Here is a 21,894-nt window from a genome sequence, read left to right as displayed (position 1 = left end):
CAAGCCCATATTCACCCACCTTTCTGTCACTAAACATATGTATACCTCTATACCTGGGCTACTACCTCTCTTCTCTTCTACCCAACTTCTTTTTCTACTAAGCTACAACAAGCAGGAGAATGTCTCTATAGGAAGCTTCTGGCAACCAATATGTCCCTCTTGTTTCCTGAAAAGGTGTGTTTACTAACCATGTCAGAAAAAGTATGGGCACATTGAGTAATAAGTGAAACAAATTCTTTGGTGCCCTTAACGAGGACAGCCTTTGACTATTTGGCTATTTTCTCTTTTCCCCTTTCAGATATACTAGTCCAGGCCTTGCCTTTATTTAACATACCATTTCCTCCCTACACACACATACACAGAGTATCATTTCTTATGCCAACTTCATCCTTGTACTTTTAATCACATCTGGAAACTCTGGCCTTTGTGCATCCATCTATCCAACAGTTGTAGAGCAGCCTAGTATCAGCAGTGTTAGACTCAGTGGAGGTGATAGAGAAGTGCCTCCTTCCCAGGTTGATTGATTTAAATTTTAAAAAGTGGGTGTGCAAATGCATAGTACCATGTAGCATATAGTAGATGCCCACTATTTGTTAGTTATATCTGAATTAAGATACCTAGACATCCCAAGAAAAGGGAACTGTACCCAAAGAGGCATTTTAAGTGCTCTCTTTTGGTCAGGAATAATATATTTATGGGATGAGGTTTGTACAGTGAGCCAGTAGTCCTATAACTAGTTTTCCCTTATTATATGCTTATGATATACAAATAGAAATAGGAATATGGGAAATGAAAAGAGTAGCACTAGAATATGAAATGAGACCTGGCTTCTGTCACTGATCCTAGTTATATCTGCCCAAGGGACTGAAAAATCCTGTCCCATGCCTCCCTTCCAGCTTCCTTAAGCTGCCCCTTGGCTCTGCTCAGTTTTCCTATCTTTACCAACCACAGATGCCTGAGAATGGTAGCAATTTTTTTGGCATGTGTAATGAAACAGCTGGTATTTCTCAAGCTCCTGGAAATAGTGAGAAGTGACTTAGGCAATTCATAAATTTGACCACACCTGCTGTTTTCTTGGGAATACTTAGACCCATGTAGTTTTCTTTGGCATGCTTGTATTGTAATGCCGAGTGCCACCATCAATACATATTTGAAATAAGCATACGTGGTTCTTAGGAAAGTCATATTGGAACTATGACTTTGGAACGTAATACAAACTCTATGTTATTACATTTTCCCCTTAATTCCCTAGATGATTTTTTGAGCAAACATTATAAGTGAGAATTTCTGAATATCAAAATTACTTACTGGAAAATAAATAAAACAATCATGAATGTATATCAAGAAGATGAGGGAAACAACAAACTCTTAAACACAGCAAAGAAAAATAGAAGATTTTGAGGGTGACATAGTAATAAGGCAGGAATTTGCTTTTTAGATTCATTGTCTTATGCAAAGGAAACTGGCTGGAATGGGTTCATTTGACTGTGTAGCTAATTAGGAGATGCTTCATCACAATGTGCTTTTATGCCACCTCTCTGAGGGCCCTAGGCTTCACCAGATGTATTAGCAGACCATTTTCTGTGAAGACATAGGTCTCCACTTGCTGAAATTGCTTCTGAATCCTCTTACCTATTGCCCTAGAAAGCTCAGGTTAGTCACTCCTTTGAGTTTCAGTAGTATGAGGCTTTTGAGGTTTCTTGTGGACTCATCATGTATGATTTTGTGATCCTTCTGTCTCTCCCACTCTGTATGGATTTATCAGCCTAAAAAGTCCTCAGGAAAACATGAAATGTCTTTATTACTGCAGAGGTCCTCTATTCATGCTGTAGAAATAAGAGTCAAGAGGGAGAGAAGGAGCTAGAAATGGAGAACCGAAAGTGTTAACTGAGTTAGATTAGAGCAGGAGACAACCCATGCTTTATTAAATGAACTGGAATTTAGAGGAATCGAGTTTCAGCCTTGGCATCAGCCCAGCTGGCAGCATATAGCTGAACCCAGCCAAGTTGAGCAAAGCTAATAAAGAACACATCCTCTAAATTACTGTGCCAAGGCCAGTGATACACTGCCGTGAATGAAAACAAGATCCCAGTCCAGGAAACTGATAAACCAAATGGGTTTCCCCCTGTTCTTTTTCTTCTCCATTGTTTATGTTCTATGTCATGTAGACACAGACACACACGTGTGAGTGCATGTACACACACACACACAAACACACACACACAAGCTGGTATTACTTACATTTTATGACTCTGTTTCCGATTCCATATTCTGTGTGTTGCTTCAGAGAGGGGAGATCTGATAATGAATTCTTTGGGGGCAGCTGAGACTCCTAACTAAAGATTCTTAACAGAAACCTAGAAGTCAGCAATATCCTGATGCCATTTGTTATCATAACTAGGCATATTTAGCTATTTATATTCCTTTATTTGCGGGTACACTCTTGTTTTGTTTATTGGTTTTAGGGTAACATAGTGGAAAGTGCATGGACTTTGGAAACCAAAAGATCTAGGTTCAAATCTTAGCTTTAGTTACATATCCTTTGGCAAGTCTTCTTCATCTTTAAAATATCCAAGTGTAATCGTCATCTCAGGATAAGGCACTTGGTTTGATTGAGTTGCAAGCTGAAGTGGCCACTTTTTTTTTTTTTAAATGAACATCATCTTTATTTAAAAGAAAAACTGACTTGGCTATTTGGCAGATACTTTCTCCAAAATTAAATGAGCTGGTCACGTCAAATAAAACAACCTATAAGCATCTGTTATAAATGATCAATGTAAACATTCAAGCAAAAATTAGAATATTGGAAAACTCATATCTACCAGTATGAGCTTAACATTTTTCTAATGTTTAAAGACTTCAGAGCCACTCTTTATCACATTCTCTCCTATCTACTAGTTACTGTGGTTAAGATTCAGTTAGTTGCCTTAATAATAAATATGAGATGTCAGGAAAGTAAAAAGTCATAGAATCTTGGGATCTCAAGGTTAGAGGAAATCTCAGAAGTCATCAAATTCAACCTCCTACCTAATTCAGGACCCATCTAAAGACCATGCCCTATAAATACTCATCTAGCCCTTACTTAAATTCTTCCAGAGCCAGGGAGATTGTAACTTCTCAAAGGAGCACCTTCCTTCCACTTGTGACAGCTCTAATGGCTAAAAATGTTCCTTTTTAATTTTGAGCTGAAATCTACTTTCTCCCAGTATCTGTTCATTGGCTCAAATTTTGTTTTCTTGTTTCACTTGAAACCTTTTCAGGTAGCTCTTGATACTCTTGTTCCTCCAAGTCTTTTCTATTAGATATCTCAGAAATTGGATAGTTTCTAAGCTTCTCATCAGTTTGGACTTTCTTGATCCATTTCAGTTTACAGTGTTGTGCCAAGAGTGAACTCACACATCAGGGATGGGCTCACTAGTGTGGAATGCAGTGGCACTCTCACTTCCTTTAAAAGAGGACTATGCTATGACCCAGCTTGATGATGAGGCCTTGCATTTTTCTATTTTTATATTCTCAAATGGTCACAGTAGATGCTTAATGTTACTTCTTATCTAGGCTCAGCACAAGCTGAGTTTAAGGACATAATAACCATGTCACGTAAGAGGTTATCTGGTTATTTTGTCATTTTTGCTACTGAGGGGTAGGGATGGTAATTCACAAAATTTTGAAAGTTTTATTATAATTTTCTTTTTATCATAATACCCAGGATGTGAAAAGCCAAAGTATTTTCTAAAGTAAAAGTTTTTATCAGATAAGAGGATTCCTCTTTCCCCATAACTTTTCTTCATTCAATTCAGTAGCGATCATGCAGTGTCTGATCTATAAAAATATGAAAACCTACCTGAGAGATGAATTCAGTCATGACATGTAGTCAATAATCAAAGAAGTTAAGTGATTTGCAAGGACTTGAACCTAGCTCCATGGGTTTCTGGCTTCAAAATTTATGTTCTTTCTACTGTACTACACTTCAGTTCTCTATACCTCAAAGGAAGTTTCGAGATGATCATCAGGCAAATAAGTCTGAGATAATTGTGAAGAAGATCAAATGAGTTAATGAATGTTAAAATACTTTGAGAATTGTGAAGTACGATTCTTATGGGAGGGTTTTCCCATCAGTGATTTTGGAAATGCATAGTGATATCTACCAGAAACTCCAGGGTCCTTTTTTAACCCCACAGCTGGAGGTTGGGATGAGTTTGAAATGTGCATTAGAAGTGAAAAAAGAAGGACCAAGAGTGGGAGATAGATCCTTCAAAGCACCAATGACTAGTTACTATACATTTGGATAGGAGAAGTCAGTTATCCAGGCCAGTCACTACCAGCTATTCAGCCATAGAAAATGAAATACAATAGCTGCCAGAGGGAAATCATTCATAATTGAGTAAGCCACCTGCATATAGTGTTGTACAGCTAATTATGTCAACCAAGATATTCCTAGGAAATTTAACTTTCATGGAAATGGGATTATAAAAGCCATCGAGGGAGGTTTCCGGGGAGGAACCCCCAAGGATATTTTGAATATGTGCAAGTTTCTTGGTCCTTTCTTCTGCTCCTTGGTATAGCTGCTGGTGGTCTGTCTCTGCTTAATACCTCCTGGAAGCCTATTTGGATAGGGGCTTATGGTGCTTCTGGTTGATTATACTTTTCAGTGACAGTGTATCACCACACTTTTTTTCTTTTTTTCTTTTATTTATGTGTGTTTTTGTTTTCAGAATTATATTAACATATATCAAATAAAATAATATTTTCACCTTGACTATCTTGGCCGTAGCTAACCCCCAACCCTAAAAAAAAAGTTAATTTTTTTAACTCCATATTAACACTGAGGAGTAATTAGGTTTTCTTTATCTCTTTTTTCCCAGGAACATCTGTTGACCTACACCTGTCTTTCAGTGTAATATGTAATGCTAGAATAATTGAAAATTTATTCAGAAATACTGAGTTCCTACTGTGTATTGGCCAATATGCTAGGTACAACAGGGAATATAATTTTATTGGGGGAGATGAGATATAGATAAATAAAATATAAGATAGAAACAGTTGTTGCTGATTTGACTTTATTCTGCATCCTGTTCTGATTTGGATATTTTTTAGAAGCATAGAATTCTCATAAGACTTTTCAAGGGGAAGGACTGTTTTAAAGATTTACTAGCTATGTGACTTTAAACAAGTTATTTAACTTTTTTTATCCTTAGTTTCTTCATCTATAAATTGGAGGCAATAATAAGTAGTTCCTCCTGTCAGGAAATTGAGGCCCAATAAGAGTAAGTCACTTCATCAAATTTTGTTTGGGTTAGCTATCAGATGATATATGTCATTTGTATGATAATAAGTAAGCCAAATATTTCATGGGTAGTATTAAATGTTTAAGTTTATGTATATTACAAAAGCTTGTGTTTATAAAATGGTTGTCAGAAATAGAATGAAATATTTAAGAGTTACTCGGAAATAATTAAAATAATACCATACAAACTGAATAGGTGAAAAGAAGGAAGGTTGGGTAAGGCTTCTTGAGATTTGCATCATTTGCTGAAAGATGCCTAGAATTAGTAGTCAACTGAAAAAGCAGTAGGAAAGAGCATTCCATAGTACTATCATGTACAAAGCATAAGCTAAGCAAGCTATGACAGAAAGTGGAACAGAAAGAAAGAGAGAGGGAGGGAGAAACGGCAGGCAGGCAGAGAGAGAGAGAGGGAAAGAGAGAGGGAGGGAAGGAGGAAGGGGTTATTGTGAAAATCGAGACACAGGGCGTAAGTCATAAAATTAAAATTAGATGAGGTAAGATAATAAGAGACCATTGAAGGGTTTTAACCAAAGGAGTGACATGGTCATGTTTGTGTTTTAGACAGATCCTTATGGCCTGTTAGATAAGGGCTAGAAATAATAAGAGGTGGGGGTAATTTAGGCGAAGAGAGATCAGTTAGTTGGCGATTTCAGTGATTGAGAAAAAAGGTGATGAGGATCTGATTTAAGGCAATGGCCGGTGTGGTCAGAGTGAAAGAAATGTATTTGAGAAATTTAGAGCACAACTTCTTGGCAAAGGCATGTTCTTTTTTGAGCCACGTTTCTTTACTCTTTCAGTGCTGGCAAATTTTTTTTTTCTTAAGACCTTTACATCTTCTACCTCCTCTACCTGAAACACTGTCCTAGATCCTCACATGCCCGATTCCTTCTTGTCATGCCAGTCTCAATTCAAATGTCACCTTCTCAAAGAGCATTTCTTGACCTCCCTCAATTATTCTCTATTACATTGCTCTGTTTTATTTTCTTCATAGCACTTATCACCATCTGAGATTACTTCTTTGTTTATTTATACTCTTGATTCATACCATAGAGCCTACCACATAATATAGTCTCAATACAGAATGTTTATTGGATGAATGAATAAACAAATGAGTGAATGAATGGATCTTGAGTTTGTAAGACGAAAGCTGTATGTCATTATGGAAAGAGCAAGGACTTTGGAGTTAGGCATTCTAGATTTAAATTCCAGCCTTGCTTTATTACTTATGTGACATTGGCCAAGTTGCTCAAGCTATAGTCGCTTCATCTGTTAGAGATAATAATATATGTTTCATAGGCAAGACTTCAAAGCCCATTGTTTTAACTGCCAATATGTACTGCTTTTTATGCACTTTGGTAAATTTTATCATCAACATTGATTGTCCATATCACCATTGCAAATAGTATAGCACCTCTTTCATAGTATGTGCTCAGTAAATGCTACATCCTTTTAAGCAAAATTAACTCCATCATTAGGAAGTATAAACTACTTCCTTTCTCCATTCTTGGTTCTAACAGCTTCTGTCTGTCTTTTCGTGATATTACTGGTCACTGTTATAATCAAAGGAATAAAGATTAGATACCACACTATGTGCACATATCAAGAGTTTGTCAAGGAGAGAAGACTCAGTTCTAAACGCCCTTATGTGCTCCTAACCTGCCTTAGATGTGCTTCTGCCTTTACAGTGAACCTTACCATTAACTTTTCCATATGTAGGGCCATGATACCCATTCTATGCCTCTTGGTATATTAGAGCTGGAAGGTTCCTTAATTGTAGTATAGACTCTTCTCAAACTGGCTCTAGCATCTCTAACCTTAACCTCTTTCTCCTTATGTTCTTAAGCCACCCAGAACTACCCACAGGTTCTCATGTAATCATGCTTTTTTACAGCTCCATGCCTTTCTACAAGCTATCTCTTCTGTCTAAAGTGCCCATACTCCCCTTCCATCCTTGCCCTTTTCCTGATGCAAGATTCATTCATTCATCAAAGATTAGTTAAAATGTCACTTACTTTGATATCTTGCCTGACAAATCTTGCTTGCTTGTCTCTCTTGCCTTCTCCCCTTCTCTTACAGACTTAGTTACTCCCTCCTCCAGGTTCTTTTAATTGTAAAAGAATTTTGTCAAAGTATTGTGATTAAGGGTGTAATTCTGTGAACCTTAGTAGCATCAAGGGTGTTGGAAAATATTCCGATCTTTCATCTTTTTCTGAAGTAGAATAGTCATTAAATTATTTAATTATTTACATTTGGAAAAATTTTTTGGAAGATTTATTTAAATGACAACTGAAGGTCACACCATAAGTGACAGAATAAGAATTAGATCTCTGGTCCCCTGACATGACCCAGTGGTTTTTTTTTTTTCACCCCCGACTAAGATAATTAAGTTAGGATATAGCAGGACAGGGCTTCCTGGTGGGAAGAACTTCCAAATCTTGGAATCCCTATGGAAAGTTTAAGAAATCCATTATTAAGAAGCTTTTAAATTAATATGAAACTTAATTTCGGTGCTAGCTACTTACACGTGACTTGTATGCCCTGATTTTTTAGAACTGTTAAGTATAATTGGTTAGTTTCTTCTGTCCAGAGCTTTCATGCCAGAGACAGCAAACTTTGCTAGTTGGCATCATGGATTTTTATGTCCAGCCTCAAGGGAAAAGAAGAAAAATATATTTCGTGACTATTAGAAGGTCCAGTAAAGCCCTATTCAGTTTTTCTCTTATATCTGTTTCTTTTTTTATTCTACAAGCATGTGCTAAATACCAACTGAGAATGAAGCACCTTGTCATATTATGGCAGGAATTCCAAAGTAAATCACTTACCTCTCTACCCAACTCAGATTTGTTACAGGAGATATCTGTTACAGGAGATATGTGGGGCAGTCTTAGGGTTTATAGTAATCTATTTAAACATTCGCCATATTCAGTTACTCAGAGTTAGGCATGAAATAGAGAGTTGGAGTTTTTTCTAGGCAAGTGTATTAGAAAAAAAGAAAGACAGTGGAGTGGTTACAATTATGGATCAGTGATGCTCAAACTTTTCAGTATCAAGAAACTTCTATATCTTTAAAAACCCCAATGAGTTTTTATTTATGTGGATGACATTAGAAATTAAAACTTTGAACTTTTTAAAACATAATAATATACAAGCACACATTCCGTTAACTGTCGGAGTGATAATATCACACATGTAGTCTCTGGAAAACTCTGCTTTGAGATAATGAGAGTGAAAAAGGCAAAATAATGTTTTACTATCATAAAAATAGTTTTCACCTTACAGACCCTCAAAAAGATTTCAAAAACATCCAAGGGTTCACAGACCATACTCTAAACTACTAACTACATAACCTTTAAAAATCAATTTTACCAATAACAGACATTTGGGTCATTTCAAGTTTTTAGTTATTACAGATGACATTGCTATGAGCATTTGTTTACACATACCTTAGTGTACATGTTCAAGAATCTGGGTGGTTTATTCCTACGATTGGAGTTGCCGAATCATAGTGTATATACATCTTCAGATTTATTAGATAATGCCTGTAATGCCCCCAGAGAGTCTTCTGAAAAATGCTGCTGTGAACATGCTAGTATATGTCTTTTGGTGGTCATTCCGCTTATTTCTCTGGGTCATTTATATCTAAGCAGTTTTTCAAAGTGATTTACATTCCTACCAGCAATATGTAAGGGTTTTAGTTGCTTTGTATTCCTCATCATATTAGGTATTATCATTTCTTTTAATTTTAGCAATTTTGGTCGAGATGTTGTGTCTTGTATTTTTAACTTGCACTTTTCTGATAACTAATAACATTCAGCAGCTTTTCGTATTTTTATTGGATATTCATTCATTTCTATGGCATGGCTCTTCAAGTCCTATTCAGTTCTTAAATTGTATTGTCACTCTTTATTAGAGTTTTAGGTGGATTTTTCTGACATATGTGTTTTGTATATCTTTTTCTACTCTAGTTTGTTTTTTTTACTTAATGTTATCTTTTGATGAACAAAATTTTTTAATTTTAATGAAGTCATAAATGTCACTTTTTATAATTAATGCTTTATGTGTCCTGTTTAATAAATCTTTGCTTACTCCAAAGTTTTGAAGACATTACCCTGTGTTCTTCTAGAAGTTTAAAGTTTTACTTTCACATTAATTTTTATGTCTCATGTGAAGTGTAGGGTTCAAGTCCATCTTATTTCCATATTGATATCCGTTTGACTCACCACAATTTTATTGGCAACACCATGTTTCCCTCACATGTACACACGCACAGAATTACAAGGGCACCTTTATTATAAATTAGATAACTGTGTTTACATTTCTGGACTCACAGTTTTGTTCTGTGGATCCATTTTCTATCCTTACACCAATAAATATGTCTTAATTACTTTAATTTTATAATGAACCTTGATATCTGATGATGTAAGTACTCCCTTTAGCTTTGCTTCAAAATTCATCAAGATTACTTGGTTATTCTAGATCCTTTGCATTTTCTAGTAAAAATTAGAATTAACTTGTCAGTTTATACACACACTCACACATTTAAAAAAAACTGCTGGGATTTTGATTAGAATTGCATTGACTCTTTAAATCAGTTTGATGAGAATTGAGAGCTCAACAGTATTGAGTCTTCCAATTCATGAATGTGATATGTACCTTTAGGCCATGAGGTATCTAGAGCTTTTTAAATTTCTCTCAGAATGTTTTATAGTTTTTAGTGTAGGTGTCTTGTGCATCTTTCACTGAATACTTGACTTTGAGTTTTTAAATTTATTTTTTAATCGATATATAGAGAAATATAATAGATTTTGGTATATTGAATTGTATATGGTGACCTTTCAAAATTCATTTTATTATTTTAATATGTTTTGTAAGTGGAAAGGGGTGTAGTTTATATAAAAAATCATGTTATGCAAATAATACCTCTTTATAATCTACATTTGTAGCTTTTATTTCTTTTTGTTTGCTTATTATATCGACCTCCAATACGTAATTGTATTGACGAGGCCAAGTGATAATAATGGATATTTTTGTTTTGTTTCGTAATTCAGTAAGAAAGCCTTTGATGTTTCACCATTAAGAATGCTGTTGGCTATAGATTCTTTTGTAGATGCCCATTTCTATAAGCAAATTCCCTTCTATTCCTAGTTTGCTGATCATTTCTATTATGAATGGGTATTGAATTTTGTCAAATGCCTATTCTGCATCTGTTGAAATTATATATGTTTTCTTTTTTAGTTGGTTGGTATAATGAGTTCAACTGGTTTTTTCTATTATTAGATACCTTTGTATTCCTGTGGTAAACCCCACTTAGTCATGGTATACATACATACATACATACATACAGACATACATACATACATACATACATGTATAACATATTTCTGGATTCAATTTGCTAATATTTTGTTAAGGATTTTGCATCTATGTTCACGAGGATAGTAATCTATAGTTTTGTTTTCCTGTAATACCTTTATCATGATTTGGTACAAGGGTTATATTGGCCTCATAAAATGAGCTGGAGAGTGTTCCCTCCTCCTCTGTTATCTAAAGGAGTTTGGTACAATTTGTTATTTCTTCTTTAAATGTTTGCTGGAAATCAACAGTGAAGCTATCTGGGCCTGGAATCTTCTTTGCAGAAGGTTTTTCATTGCAGTTGTAATTTCTTTATTATGTATAGGGTTCTTCACTTTCTATTTTTTCTTGTGTCTGTTTTAATAATGTGTTTTTTTCAGAAAAGTTGGCCATTTTATCTAAACTTCCAAATTTATTTATATAAAGTTCTATATACTATCCTGTTATTGTCTTTTTAATATCTGAAGGATCTCTTTTATTCTCGATATTTGTAGATTATGTATGTTTTCTTTATATATTTTTTAAATCAGGCTTGGGTTATCTTTTCAAAAAACTTTAATTTTTTATATGTCCGCTTTCTTTTTATGTTGACTTATTCACTCATGTCTGTGATTTTCTTACTTTTACTTTTTTAAAGTTTAATTTGCTGCTATTTTCCTAGCTTTTTGAAATAGAAGATTAGACCATTGATATGTAATCTTTGTTCTCTTTTAATAGAAGCATTTAGAGCTATAGATTTCCTTCTGAGTATTGCTTTAGCTAAATCTTACACATTTGGAGATGTCATTTTTTATGAATTTTAAGTTACAAAAATTTTCTCTTTTAATTTATTTGATATACGAGTTATTTACAAACATATGTCACCTGATTGCTTAGCATTTGGGGTTTCTCTAGTTAATTTTATGTTATTAATTTCTATTTAAATTCCACTGAACTTAGAAAACATATTCTATATTATTTCAATTCCTTGAAACTTAGGATTTCTTTTTTGCCCCATATATTCCATAACATTTGAAAAGAATGTGTATTCTACATTTATTGGATGTAGTGTCCTGTATGTGTCAGTTAGGTTTTTAGTTATTTATGTTATTAGTTAATTTGTTATTCAAATCTTCCTATCCTTACTGATTTTTTGCAACTTCTTGGCCTATCAATTATGGAAAGATGTTAAAAATCTCCAACTTATAATTGTGTAACTGTCTAATTCTCCTTTTCATTCTTTAAACTTTTTCTTTACGTATTTTGTGTTATTAGGTACATAGAAATGGAAGGTTATTATAGATCCCTTTTGCATTCATTGACTACAGTCATATGCCCCATATTGATTTTTCAGTCAACAGTGGACAACATATCTGATTATAATGGAGCTGAAAAACTCCTATTGCCTAATGATGTCATAGCCATCATAACATCGTAGCACAACACATTACTCACACTATATTCATGTTTAGATGGGTTTAGATACACAGATACTTACCATTGTTTTACAGTTGCCTGCAGCATTCAGTAGAGTAACATGCTGTACAAGTTTGTAGCCTCGGAGCAGTAGGCTATATCATCTAGGTTTGTGTAAGTATACATTTCTCAGAACATATCTCTGTTGTTAAGTGGCACATGACTGTATTTTGTCTTGATGAAATGTCCCTTTTTAGTCTAGTCATACTCCTTTTCTAAAAACTGCTTTGGCTGATATTACTATAACCACATGATCTCTCTTTTGGTTAATGTTTACAGGGTATATATTTTTCCATCTCTTTGTTATCGTCTTCTTATGTCATTATATTTCAAGTGTCCTTATAAACAGATATAATTGGGACCTAGGGTTTTTCTGGTCTGGTATGTTAATTTTTTCCAATTAATTGTTTTACTTAATCCACTTGTGTTTAGTATAATTATTTGGGTTTAAGTTACCATTTTGCATTTTGCTTTTTGTTTTCTCTTGGAGTTCTTTCTCGTGTCTTTATTCTTTTTTCTTGCTTTCTTTTGGATTAATCAAGAATGTGTTATTGTTCCATTTTTCTCTCCTTAGCTTTTAGCAATACATTCTTGTGTAATTCTTTGATTCATTACCCTATATAAATAGGCATCCTAGATTTATTCAAGTCTACCTTAAATAAGCTCTCAAACCACCCCCCAAGTAATGGAAAATTCTTAACAAAGTTTGGCTCCATTTACTGCCCCCCCCACCACTTCCATCTTTTGTGCTATTGGTTTCATATAATTTACTAATAAATATATTATAAATCCTGAAAGCTATTTTTTAAATTTTTGTTTTAAATATTCAATACTTGTTTGTATTTTCCCACATTTTTAACCTTTCTTATGCTGTTCATTCCTTCCTAAAGTTCCATCCTTCCATCTGGGATTACTTTCCTTCAGCTTGAAGAACTTTATTTCCTGTAGTTTAGGTCTGCTGGTGACAAATTTGCTCAACTTTGATTTATCTGGGAATATTAATACATTTTTGTTTTTGAAATACATTTTCACTGGGTATAGAACTCTAAGTTAGATGTTTGTATATATCTTTTATCTTTAAATGACTCAAATATATAATCGGCCAACCTAGAGTTCTATGCCCAATGAAAATATCTCTGTTCCTTAAACATAGGCCCTCTTGGACTCATGATTGAGAACTTAATAGGTCTCCATCTCCTCAGCCTAAAAAACTGCAAGAGATTGTCCTACCTTTGAGAGGTTCGGGGCTTAGTTCTTTGACCTCTCACTTTTCTTAAAATTTCAAAATATAATATTTATCTTGAAGAGTAAATCAGCTATATGTTTGAGGTAGACCTCCTCCTTCTAGTGGGACCTTGTCTCCTAAAACTACAAGATCATTCTGCCTTTTAGAAGCTCTCAGCCTTGCTTTGCAGCTCAAGTGCGCATGCTTAGAACTCAGCAAATATCCCATGGGGAAAATTGGCCACATACATGGAGCTCCTCAAGTTCCATTCTGTCACTACAACCTCTCCTATTTCTCTTTCCTCCAGTAGAGTCCCTCTGAACTGGCCAAGACTAATCCTTAATTCATGCTGCAAATTGGCAAATGCCCTCAGGAAAGAAAACAGTCAGCTATCTCAGAAGCCCATCTCACCCAGGTCTGGAATTCCAGTTCATCTAATTCTTTTGTTTTCTACAATACTCCAATGTTTTTTACAATCATCTGACTTTTTCTAGGTGTTGCATTAGCAACATTGCACTGCCATAATCTATTATGTTCCACCTGGAATATAAGAAACATTACCTTTGACCTGCCTACTATAATTAGGTTTTTTTAATCTAGTCTCCCCAGTTCTACTTCTTTCCTGCCCCCTCCCAGAGGAGCCAGAATGTTCCTATTAAGTATATCTTACAACTCCCATTTTTAAAACCCTCCAGTGGCTTCCTTTCATAGTTAAAATAAGTTCAGGTTCACATTTACGGTGTGCGAAGTCCTATAGGATCTTATCGCTACTCCCTTTCTAATCTAATCCTCTTCCACCCTCCCCTTTGCTCACTCAGTTCCATCTATACTGACCTCCTTTCCATTTCTGAAACTCGCAAACATGTTCCCATTGCAGAATCTTTGCCCCTGTTATATACCTACTACTTGGAAGGCTCTTTCCTCAGATCTTCATAAGGCTTTGACTTTTTTTCATTTGGGAGCTCTGTGCCAATGTCACCTCTTCAAACAGGGCTTTCCTCGCCCTCCTATCTCCTTATCTTGCTTTAGGTTTAATCACAGCACTTACCTAACATTATATTGTATATTTATTTGTATATTTTCTGTCTCCCCTTGGAAAATAAAGTCCACCAGAGTAGAAACTATGTCTGTTTTGTTCACTGTTCTATCCGCAGGGCTTAGAACAGCATATAACTGATAGTAAGTGCTCAATAACTATTTGTGGAATGAATTAGATATCTCTTACCTTGAAAAATTCTCAGTTTAAGGAAAAGATGAATGATTGGAGAAAAATTGAAAGTAGTCTTGTTGTGGCGCAATCACTTCTAAGACCCACGGAGCCAATTGAGATGAATTGTGAGCCTTTATTAGCCGGCCAGCAACTGACTCTCTGCCACGCAGGGTCAGAGATCAGTCCTGAGCTCCCAAAAGAGGCAGTTTATAAAACCTAGAACCACATCCTGGTTAACATCAAACAAGCAAGCAGATTACAGAAGCAGAAGTTTGCTCACTTAAAAATTTTCCACCCTTAACATTCCCCACTGGTTTTCTAGGGGAATTCAAATCATCGATTCATCAACCTGGAGCAGTGGGTAGTAAGTTCTGAGAACCATGAGTTTCACTGCCTGCACCCTTTTTTGACATATGTAGTTAACAGTAGATCTAATCCTCTCCTGTTCTGTCAGCTTTCACCTAAAGCCATACAAAGACACCCTTACTTTAGGATGGAGAAAATTAAGATGGTCTAGACTGGACCCATGATAGTTTTATCTTTAGTGGGTCCTCTGTCCCATGCAGGGTCCATTGTTCTGATGTCTGTGGTGGATACGCAGCCTTGATCCTGGCATGGTGAATCCAATGACGGCGTCCAGCTGCCTTGACAGCACTGGGTGTTGTGAGGATGACAGGGAAAGGTCCGTCCCAGCAGGGCTCAAGAGAAGCAGGCTGTACCTTTTTCACCCAGATATAATCACCTGGAGCATGGTTGTGTGGCTGGACTGGATGCTGAGTGGTTGTTCTGGTGGCAGAGACCAGTGTTTGGTCTCCTCCCATGCAAGATAGAGGAGGGCCTGTGAAGACTTAAGCAGTGAAAAATTATGAACTTCTGTTAGCTTTTCTTCCCCTAACTTGGGGAGGAGAGATGGGGGTCTTCCAAACATTATTTCATAAGGCATGATGCCCTTACATAGGGTGTGCACTGTGCCCTTAACAGGGCACAAGGGAGGAGACTCACCCAGTTTCCACCAGTTTCCAGCTTGAACTTAGTTAAGGTTTCTTTCAAGGTTCTATTCATTCTTTCTACTTGCCCTGAACTTTGAGGCATATAAATGCAATCTAATTTCCATTTGATCCCTAACACCTTTGCTAGAGATTGGCTGGTCTGGGCAATGAACGCCAGGCTGTTGTCAGACCCCAGTGTTATGGGCAAGCCAAATCGAGGCAATATTTCTGAGACTAATTCCTTTGCTACTACCTGAGCAGTCTCCTGCTTGGTGGGGAAGGCTTCAGTCTATCCTGAACAATGAACACAAGCAAGTACTTGAATCCGAAGATTCCCAGGCTGACGTCCATGAAATCCAGCTCCCAATGTTCCCCCAGTGTCTGTCCATGCAGATGTGGCACCGGGCTGATACCTGTTTGGCCATATGTTGCAGCCCCAGAATGTAATAGTCTCTTTTTCAATAGTTCAATTAACGTGGTTTCTCCCAAGTGAGTGCTCTGGTGAACCTGGGTTATAAGGTCTCGCCTCAAGGCCTCAGGTACTACAATGCAGCCGTGGAGCCTAACCCACCCAGTAGATTCCTCTTTGCCTCCCAGCTTGTTGCATAGTTCAACTTCTGTCTGATCAGCAAAGGAGTTGCCTTGTGCTACCTCAGAGCCCGAGTTCTGGTGCCCTGGGCAATGGATGATTGCCACTTTCTTTGGCAGCCAAATTGCCTCAAGAAGGGCTAGTATTTCTTCCTTATTCTTCATTGGTCCTTCTCTAACCCGACTCTCCCGGGTCCATTGTTCACCCTGGGTGTCTGTTCTCAGCCCCTGCCTTTTTCCTGGTGATCCCTTTGGCTGGGCTCCTTGCATGGTTGCAACCAGGATCTTGGTCATCTTCTTAGTCTGTGCTATATCTACATCATCTCTATTGTGGAATACTCGTTGGGCTATCTTGACCAACTCAGACAGGTCCTTTCCTTCAAACCTTTCCATCTCTGCAGTTTCTTTCTACTATGTGGGGCCAACTGACTGGCAGAGGCTAAATTTACAGCCTTCCTTTTATTAGGGTCCTCTGGGTCAATAGGGGTATATAACTGGTACGACTCTAAGAGCTGTTCCAGGAATGCCGCCACCGGTGATTCATCCTTAGTTTGGATGACCTCGCTTACCTTAGATAAGTTAGTGGGTCGTCGGGTGGCAGACCAGAGGCCCTGAAGCAGAAGCTGGCAATACCGTTTGAGAGCCTCTTTACCGTGTTCGGTGTTGCGGTCCCAAGGCGGACGGGTATTCGGGAGAACATGTTGGACACAGGCTGGATCAGTGGAAGGCTGCCCGTTGGGCTCTAATACCGCTTTTGTAGCCTCCCTCAGGATCCACTCCCGCTCCTCTAAGGTAAACAGGACCTGGAGGAGTTGCTGACAATCGTCCCAGGTCAGCTGGTGGGTAAAGAAAATAGTCTCTAGGAGAGAGGTTAGTCCCTGTGGTTTCTCTGAGAAAGAAGGGTTCTGATGTTTCAGTTCACTAGTAGGGAAAGGCCTCTGAGATTCAGTCCCCACAGGAGGTAGGATGATTTGAGGAAGAAGCCTGACCTATTTTAATAAGCCAGGGCTAGGATCAACCTCTGACCCAGAGTCTAGTCAGACGGGGCCACGGAGGCCAGACCTAAGGAAAACAGTACATTCGACCAGTCCAGACAGACAGACACAATACAGACAGACAAGACCAGTACCTTTGGCCAGTCTGGACAGACACACAATACAGAACAGTATATTTGACCAGTCATGACAGACAGACACAATACAGACAGACAAGACAAACTACAGGTAACACAAAACGCTAGCTTACCCAAAAACCTGAATACCTGAACCAGAAACCTGAGTACCTGAAGTAAAGTCTGACATCTCAGACCTTAACCAAACTAGGGAAGTATTGCTGCGTCCAGCCTTCCACTAGTTTTCTTTAGAGCCCAATGACAAACAGATACCCAGAAACCTGAATACCTGTAGTGCAATCTGACTCACCAGTGAAGCTGCTCCAGATGGCTCGTGCCCACTTGTTACAGAATTGAACCTTTTGTCCACCTGCCCTCCTGGGCAAGTCTGCCTGGCGTCCGGGGCTAAGGAACATCTCTTGGCGGCCATCCCCTGGATGGGGCAGGTCCTCGCCCAAGGTGGCTGGAGTCGCGGGTCTTAGGAGATCTCCCCCTCTGGAGAGATCTCTCTGGAGCTTCCAAATGTTGTGGCGTGATCAATTCTAAGACCCACAGAGCCAATTGAGATGAATTGTGTGCCTTTATTAGCCAGCCGGCTAATAAAGCTGACTCTCTACCATGCAGGGTCAGAGGAGATCAGTCCCAAGCTCCCAAAAGAGGCAGTATATAAAGCCTAGAACCACACTCTGGTTAACATAAAACAAGCAAGCAGATTACAGAAGCAGAAGTTGGCTCACTTGAAAATTTTTCACCCTTAACAGTCTAACATAGGTGTCTACAGAATGCTTTGGGGGAAGGTATAGTCAGACAAGGCTTAAATAAGGAGGTGGCCCTGGAGCTGAGTCTTAAAAACTGAGTACTGATGTATATCTGACCAGGAAGAATAGAGAACTCAACATTACCTGAATGATGTGGTGTTCAGAAAATAGTGGGTCTAGAACATGGGGGCAGGTGACAGGAAATGACATCAGACATACTGGAGAGCAAGGCAGGGGCAAAGTCACAAATGTTCTTGGATATCAGGATAAAGAATTTGAACTACCTTAAAGGTAACACAGCAAAAATTTTTAAGGTGAGGAGAGATGCTATCAGATGTATGTATTTCCACATGTTTCACTACTCATTGCAATAATCACACTAAAACTTTAAGTAGATTGATATAGAAAATCGCTGACTTGGTTGAAGAGCCTAGTTTCAAAACAAGTCCTCATCCTAACATCCATAACCTAAGGACACCTTTATTTCCTCTTCTGATCTTTATTCTTAGCAGGAAAGGATTGTAGGCTTTTAAGACTCATTCCATCTCTGAGCCTATGGTTCTGTTTATATGTTTTAACTAGATACTTAGAAGAAAATAATATTTTTTCTGCATTTGCCAGAAATAATGAAAACTTCCAATTTTAGCCAATCTAAATTCAATTCTCCTCTGAGATTTTCTAACATTTAGGTCAGATGCCAGGAAACTAGCTTCTTGAGATAAAAAAAAAACCCAAGTAGAAGTAGCAAGTCCTTTTTGTTTTTTGGTTTTTTTTTTTTTTTTTAACCTGGCTGGGATGGGAATGCAGGTGGGAAGAAGGGTTATAGAATGAGTCTTTTTCTTGCAGTTGTGATTCCAAAGAGTCCCTATCCTGCATCCGATGTGAACACTGAGAAGCCCAGCCTCCACAGCAGCACCAAAACTGTCTTGGAGCATCAACCAGGGCAGAGGGGGCGTAAACCAGGAAAGAAGCGGGGCCGGACACCCAAGCCCCTAATTCCCCATCCCATCTCTACCCCATCCAAGTCAGCTGAACCTTTGAAATTCCCAAAGAAGAGGGGCCCCAAACCTGGCAGTAAGGTAGGTAAAAATGTGGGTTTCCCAGAAAGGGATAAAGGATTTTAAAGGGGTAACTCATACATATCCATCTGTCTTGGAAAGGGGCATTTCTAGCCCTATTATCTACCTATGCTTTTAAGAGGAATCTCCTAGATTGTCATCCCTACTTAGCTACTTACATGGGAGTTGGTAATATTAAACATAGGATTTTGACTTTGAAAATTACTCACGTGCAAGGGAATTCTGGTCTAATGTGTTCCATAGATGGATAGCCCTGCTCCTAACTGTTAACCTACCCAGAGTAGATACCCAGGCATGTGAACAGAAAGCGCAAATTGACTCTGTAAATGTATTTCTTTTTTCTATTCCTGCCCCCTTGTAAAAATATACATATATATTGAATACCTACTAAGTATCAGGCTCTGTACAAGACAACATTACATACATATCATATAATCTTCACAAAACTCTAGATGAGTAGTACTAATGTTATTTAATAGTTAAGTAAATTGAGACTTAGAGATGTGAATTGACTTCCCTAAGGTCACATAGCTAATAAACAGCAAAGGCTACAGAGATTGGGTCCCCAGATCTTCTGGTGTCAAGGCTAATGCTGCAATACCACGTTTTCATTCTCTCACATTTCTTGCGGGAATCAACACTTACCTCTAATGTAGGAAAAGACTGCTGAGTCAGGCTTCGCTGAGCACTTCCTGAAAGTACAGTTGTGACCAGTTCTTCATGGCTATATTACCCTGTTGGGATTGCTCTGCAGCTCCCTCCTAAGCCATACTGAGTTCCAATGTGAAGATAATACCTATTTCTCCCTGGGCATTCCATTCCAATCTCAGGTTGGTTTGGTTTTGTTTATCAGCTCCAGCTGACTTCAGTCCTAGAATATAAGCTCTTCAAGGCTGAGAACTAATCTTTTTCTTCTCTTTTTCTCCTGCAGTGCCTTATATCTCAGTCTTTTGGGAGATGTTCAGTATATGCAGGATGGATGGATGGATGGATGGATGGATGGATGGATGGATGGATGGTTGGTTTTAGCGATGATGTGCCAATTGAGATTCTCTCTTATTTATTGACTTAGAATTCTTGATGTCACATCCCGATCTTTGTGTGTAACACATAATGCTCCTGACCTACTACCACTAACCCCTAACCCAGGTCTTCAGTTTTGTCTCCATTACTCTCTTCTCATTCTTGTGTGATAGAGGAGACGCTAAAGTCCCTAAGATTCCAAGGCTATAGAAGCTATGCTTTGATGATATGAAAGCATCTTGAGGACAGTCAGATTAAAGAGGGAGAACACTTGTATGTGAGGTTCCAAAGACAGAAGTAGAAACAATAAGCAGAAACTCAAGCAGATAGCTTTGTCTCAACATAAAAGGAGCAGTTAAATCTATCCCCAAATGGAAGTAGTGATCTCCCATCACTAGAGGTATTTCATCAGGAACTGGATGACTATATGGGAGGAATGTTTTCAGGGAGAGGGAAGTAGAAGTATTGGATGGATGGTTGGAATAAATAGACTTTAAGATCCTTCAAAACCTAAGAGTTACAATCCCGTGATTGCCTCTGATGTGCTTCCTTAGGCAGTGCTAAACATAATAGCCAAAGTCCTCTTTCTTTCCGACACTCTTGAAAACAATAATTCTCATCTTATCCTGTATTTTATGGCCTGGCATTTTACTCCTTAATTTCCCTTCCTGTCCTTTTTGCCTATTTCTATAAGTGTATATCCCTTCCACTTAACCCATGACCTCTATATTCATTTCTAAAGCAAAGACATCTTGTGACTGGAACATAGGCTTTGAAGCCACACAAACTTAGGTTTATATCTCATCTCCACCTGTGTGACTTTGGGAATGCTTCTATAAGTAAGGCTGTGGGCCCCAGTTTTCTCACCAATAAAATGGAGATGAGATAATATATGAGTAGATGCAATATATGTAATTGCACCTATGTCAACTAATAATAATGTCTTTCATCTTTCTGCTTTCTTCTACAATATTTGGGTACCTTACTTATCAGAGTTGTTCTTTCAGGGACCCCATGAAATCCTACCAACAACTCAGTAAAATTGAACTGGTATTCCTTTCTTCCCCAATTGCTTATTTGGATTTTTACTTTTTAGTAATATCAAAAAATATGAGGAGATGTCTATGTCCCTTTTGTGCTTTGCACATTTCATAAGTATTTTCATTACTTTCACAGGCCAGGCTGTCTTATAATGTATGCTTGCTGTCATTGGTGCTCTTTAGATAATACATTCCTATAAAATAAACAGGTTTATACAGCTCCCAGCAATATACCCTGTGTGAAATTTAGTAAACAGGGATTTATGTACTTCAGTGATGATTGTTTTCCTTACATTCAGGAAGGCTTTTAGAAAACCGTATCTTAGAAAGAACCTTCTGAGATCTTTCTCTCCCAGAGACTGCCCTGATCAGCAAAGAGGAGATATTAGATGTCTCTCAAAACATTTTTATTACTTCCCCCATTATTAGATTTCTATGCTGTATGCTTTGTTGAAAAACATTTATTGAGACATATGTGCCAAGTGCCATGCTGGAAATGGTACTCAGAAGCAGATTCTCAGTGAGTTCCAGGTTAATAGTGTACACCAGTATATAAATATATAATGGCAGTACATTATGACAAATGCAACAATACAAAGTACAGAGATAGCACAAAAAAGACAATAACTAGAGAAAATCTAGAAACGCTTCCTAATAAACTGATATTTGTAAGATGAAAAAAGAAAGGGCATTTCAGGCAGAGGGACGGTTTATTATCGTAAAAGTGTGGACCACGTAAAACTGCAGGGTTTTTAGAGAAGCGATGTAGTTAGAGATTAC

At 37.6% G+C, this 21,894-nt stretch overlaps 1 protein-coding gene across 18 annotated transcripts in view; it reads left to right on the top strand.

The window, feature by feature from the left end:
• SCMH1 (Scm polycomb group protein homolog 1) overlaps nucleotides 1–21,894 on the top strand; it is a 140,580-nt gene that overhangs the window by 87,667 nt on the left and 31,019 nt on the right. For 17 of the 18 annotated variants that reach the window (XM_036232603.1, XM_036232600.1, XM_016140010.2 and 14 more), the window contains one exon: nucleotides 18,819–19,051. The exons of the other annotated variant lie outside the window; for it this stretch is intronic. In XM_036232603.1, the coding sequence (XP_036088496.1) occupies nucleotides 18,819–19,051 (233 nt within the window). The remainder of the gene's footprint in view (nucleotides 1–18,818; nucleotides 19,052–21,894) is intronic. 18 annotated transcript variants of the gene reach the window in all.

Source organism: Rousettus aegyptiacus, unplaced genomic scaffold (genome assembly GCF_014176215.1).
Source record: "Rousettus aegyptiacus isolate mRouAeg1 unplaced genomic scaffold, mRouAeg1.p scaffold_m13_p_1, whole genome shotgun sequence".
NCBI lineage: Eukaryota > Metazoa > Chordata > Mammalia > Chiroptera > Pteropodidae > Rousettus > Rousettus aegyptiacus.
Note: the sequence above shows the minus strand (reverse complement) of the source record. Positions and strands in the feature narration are given on the sequence as shown.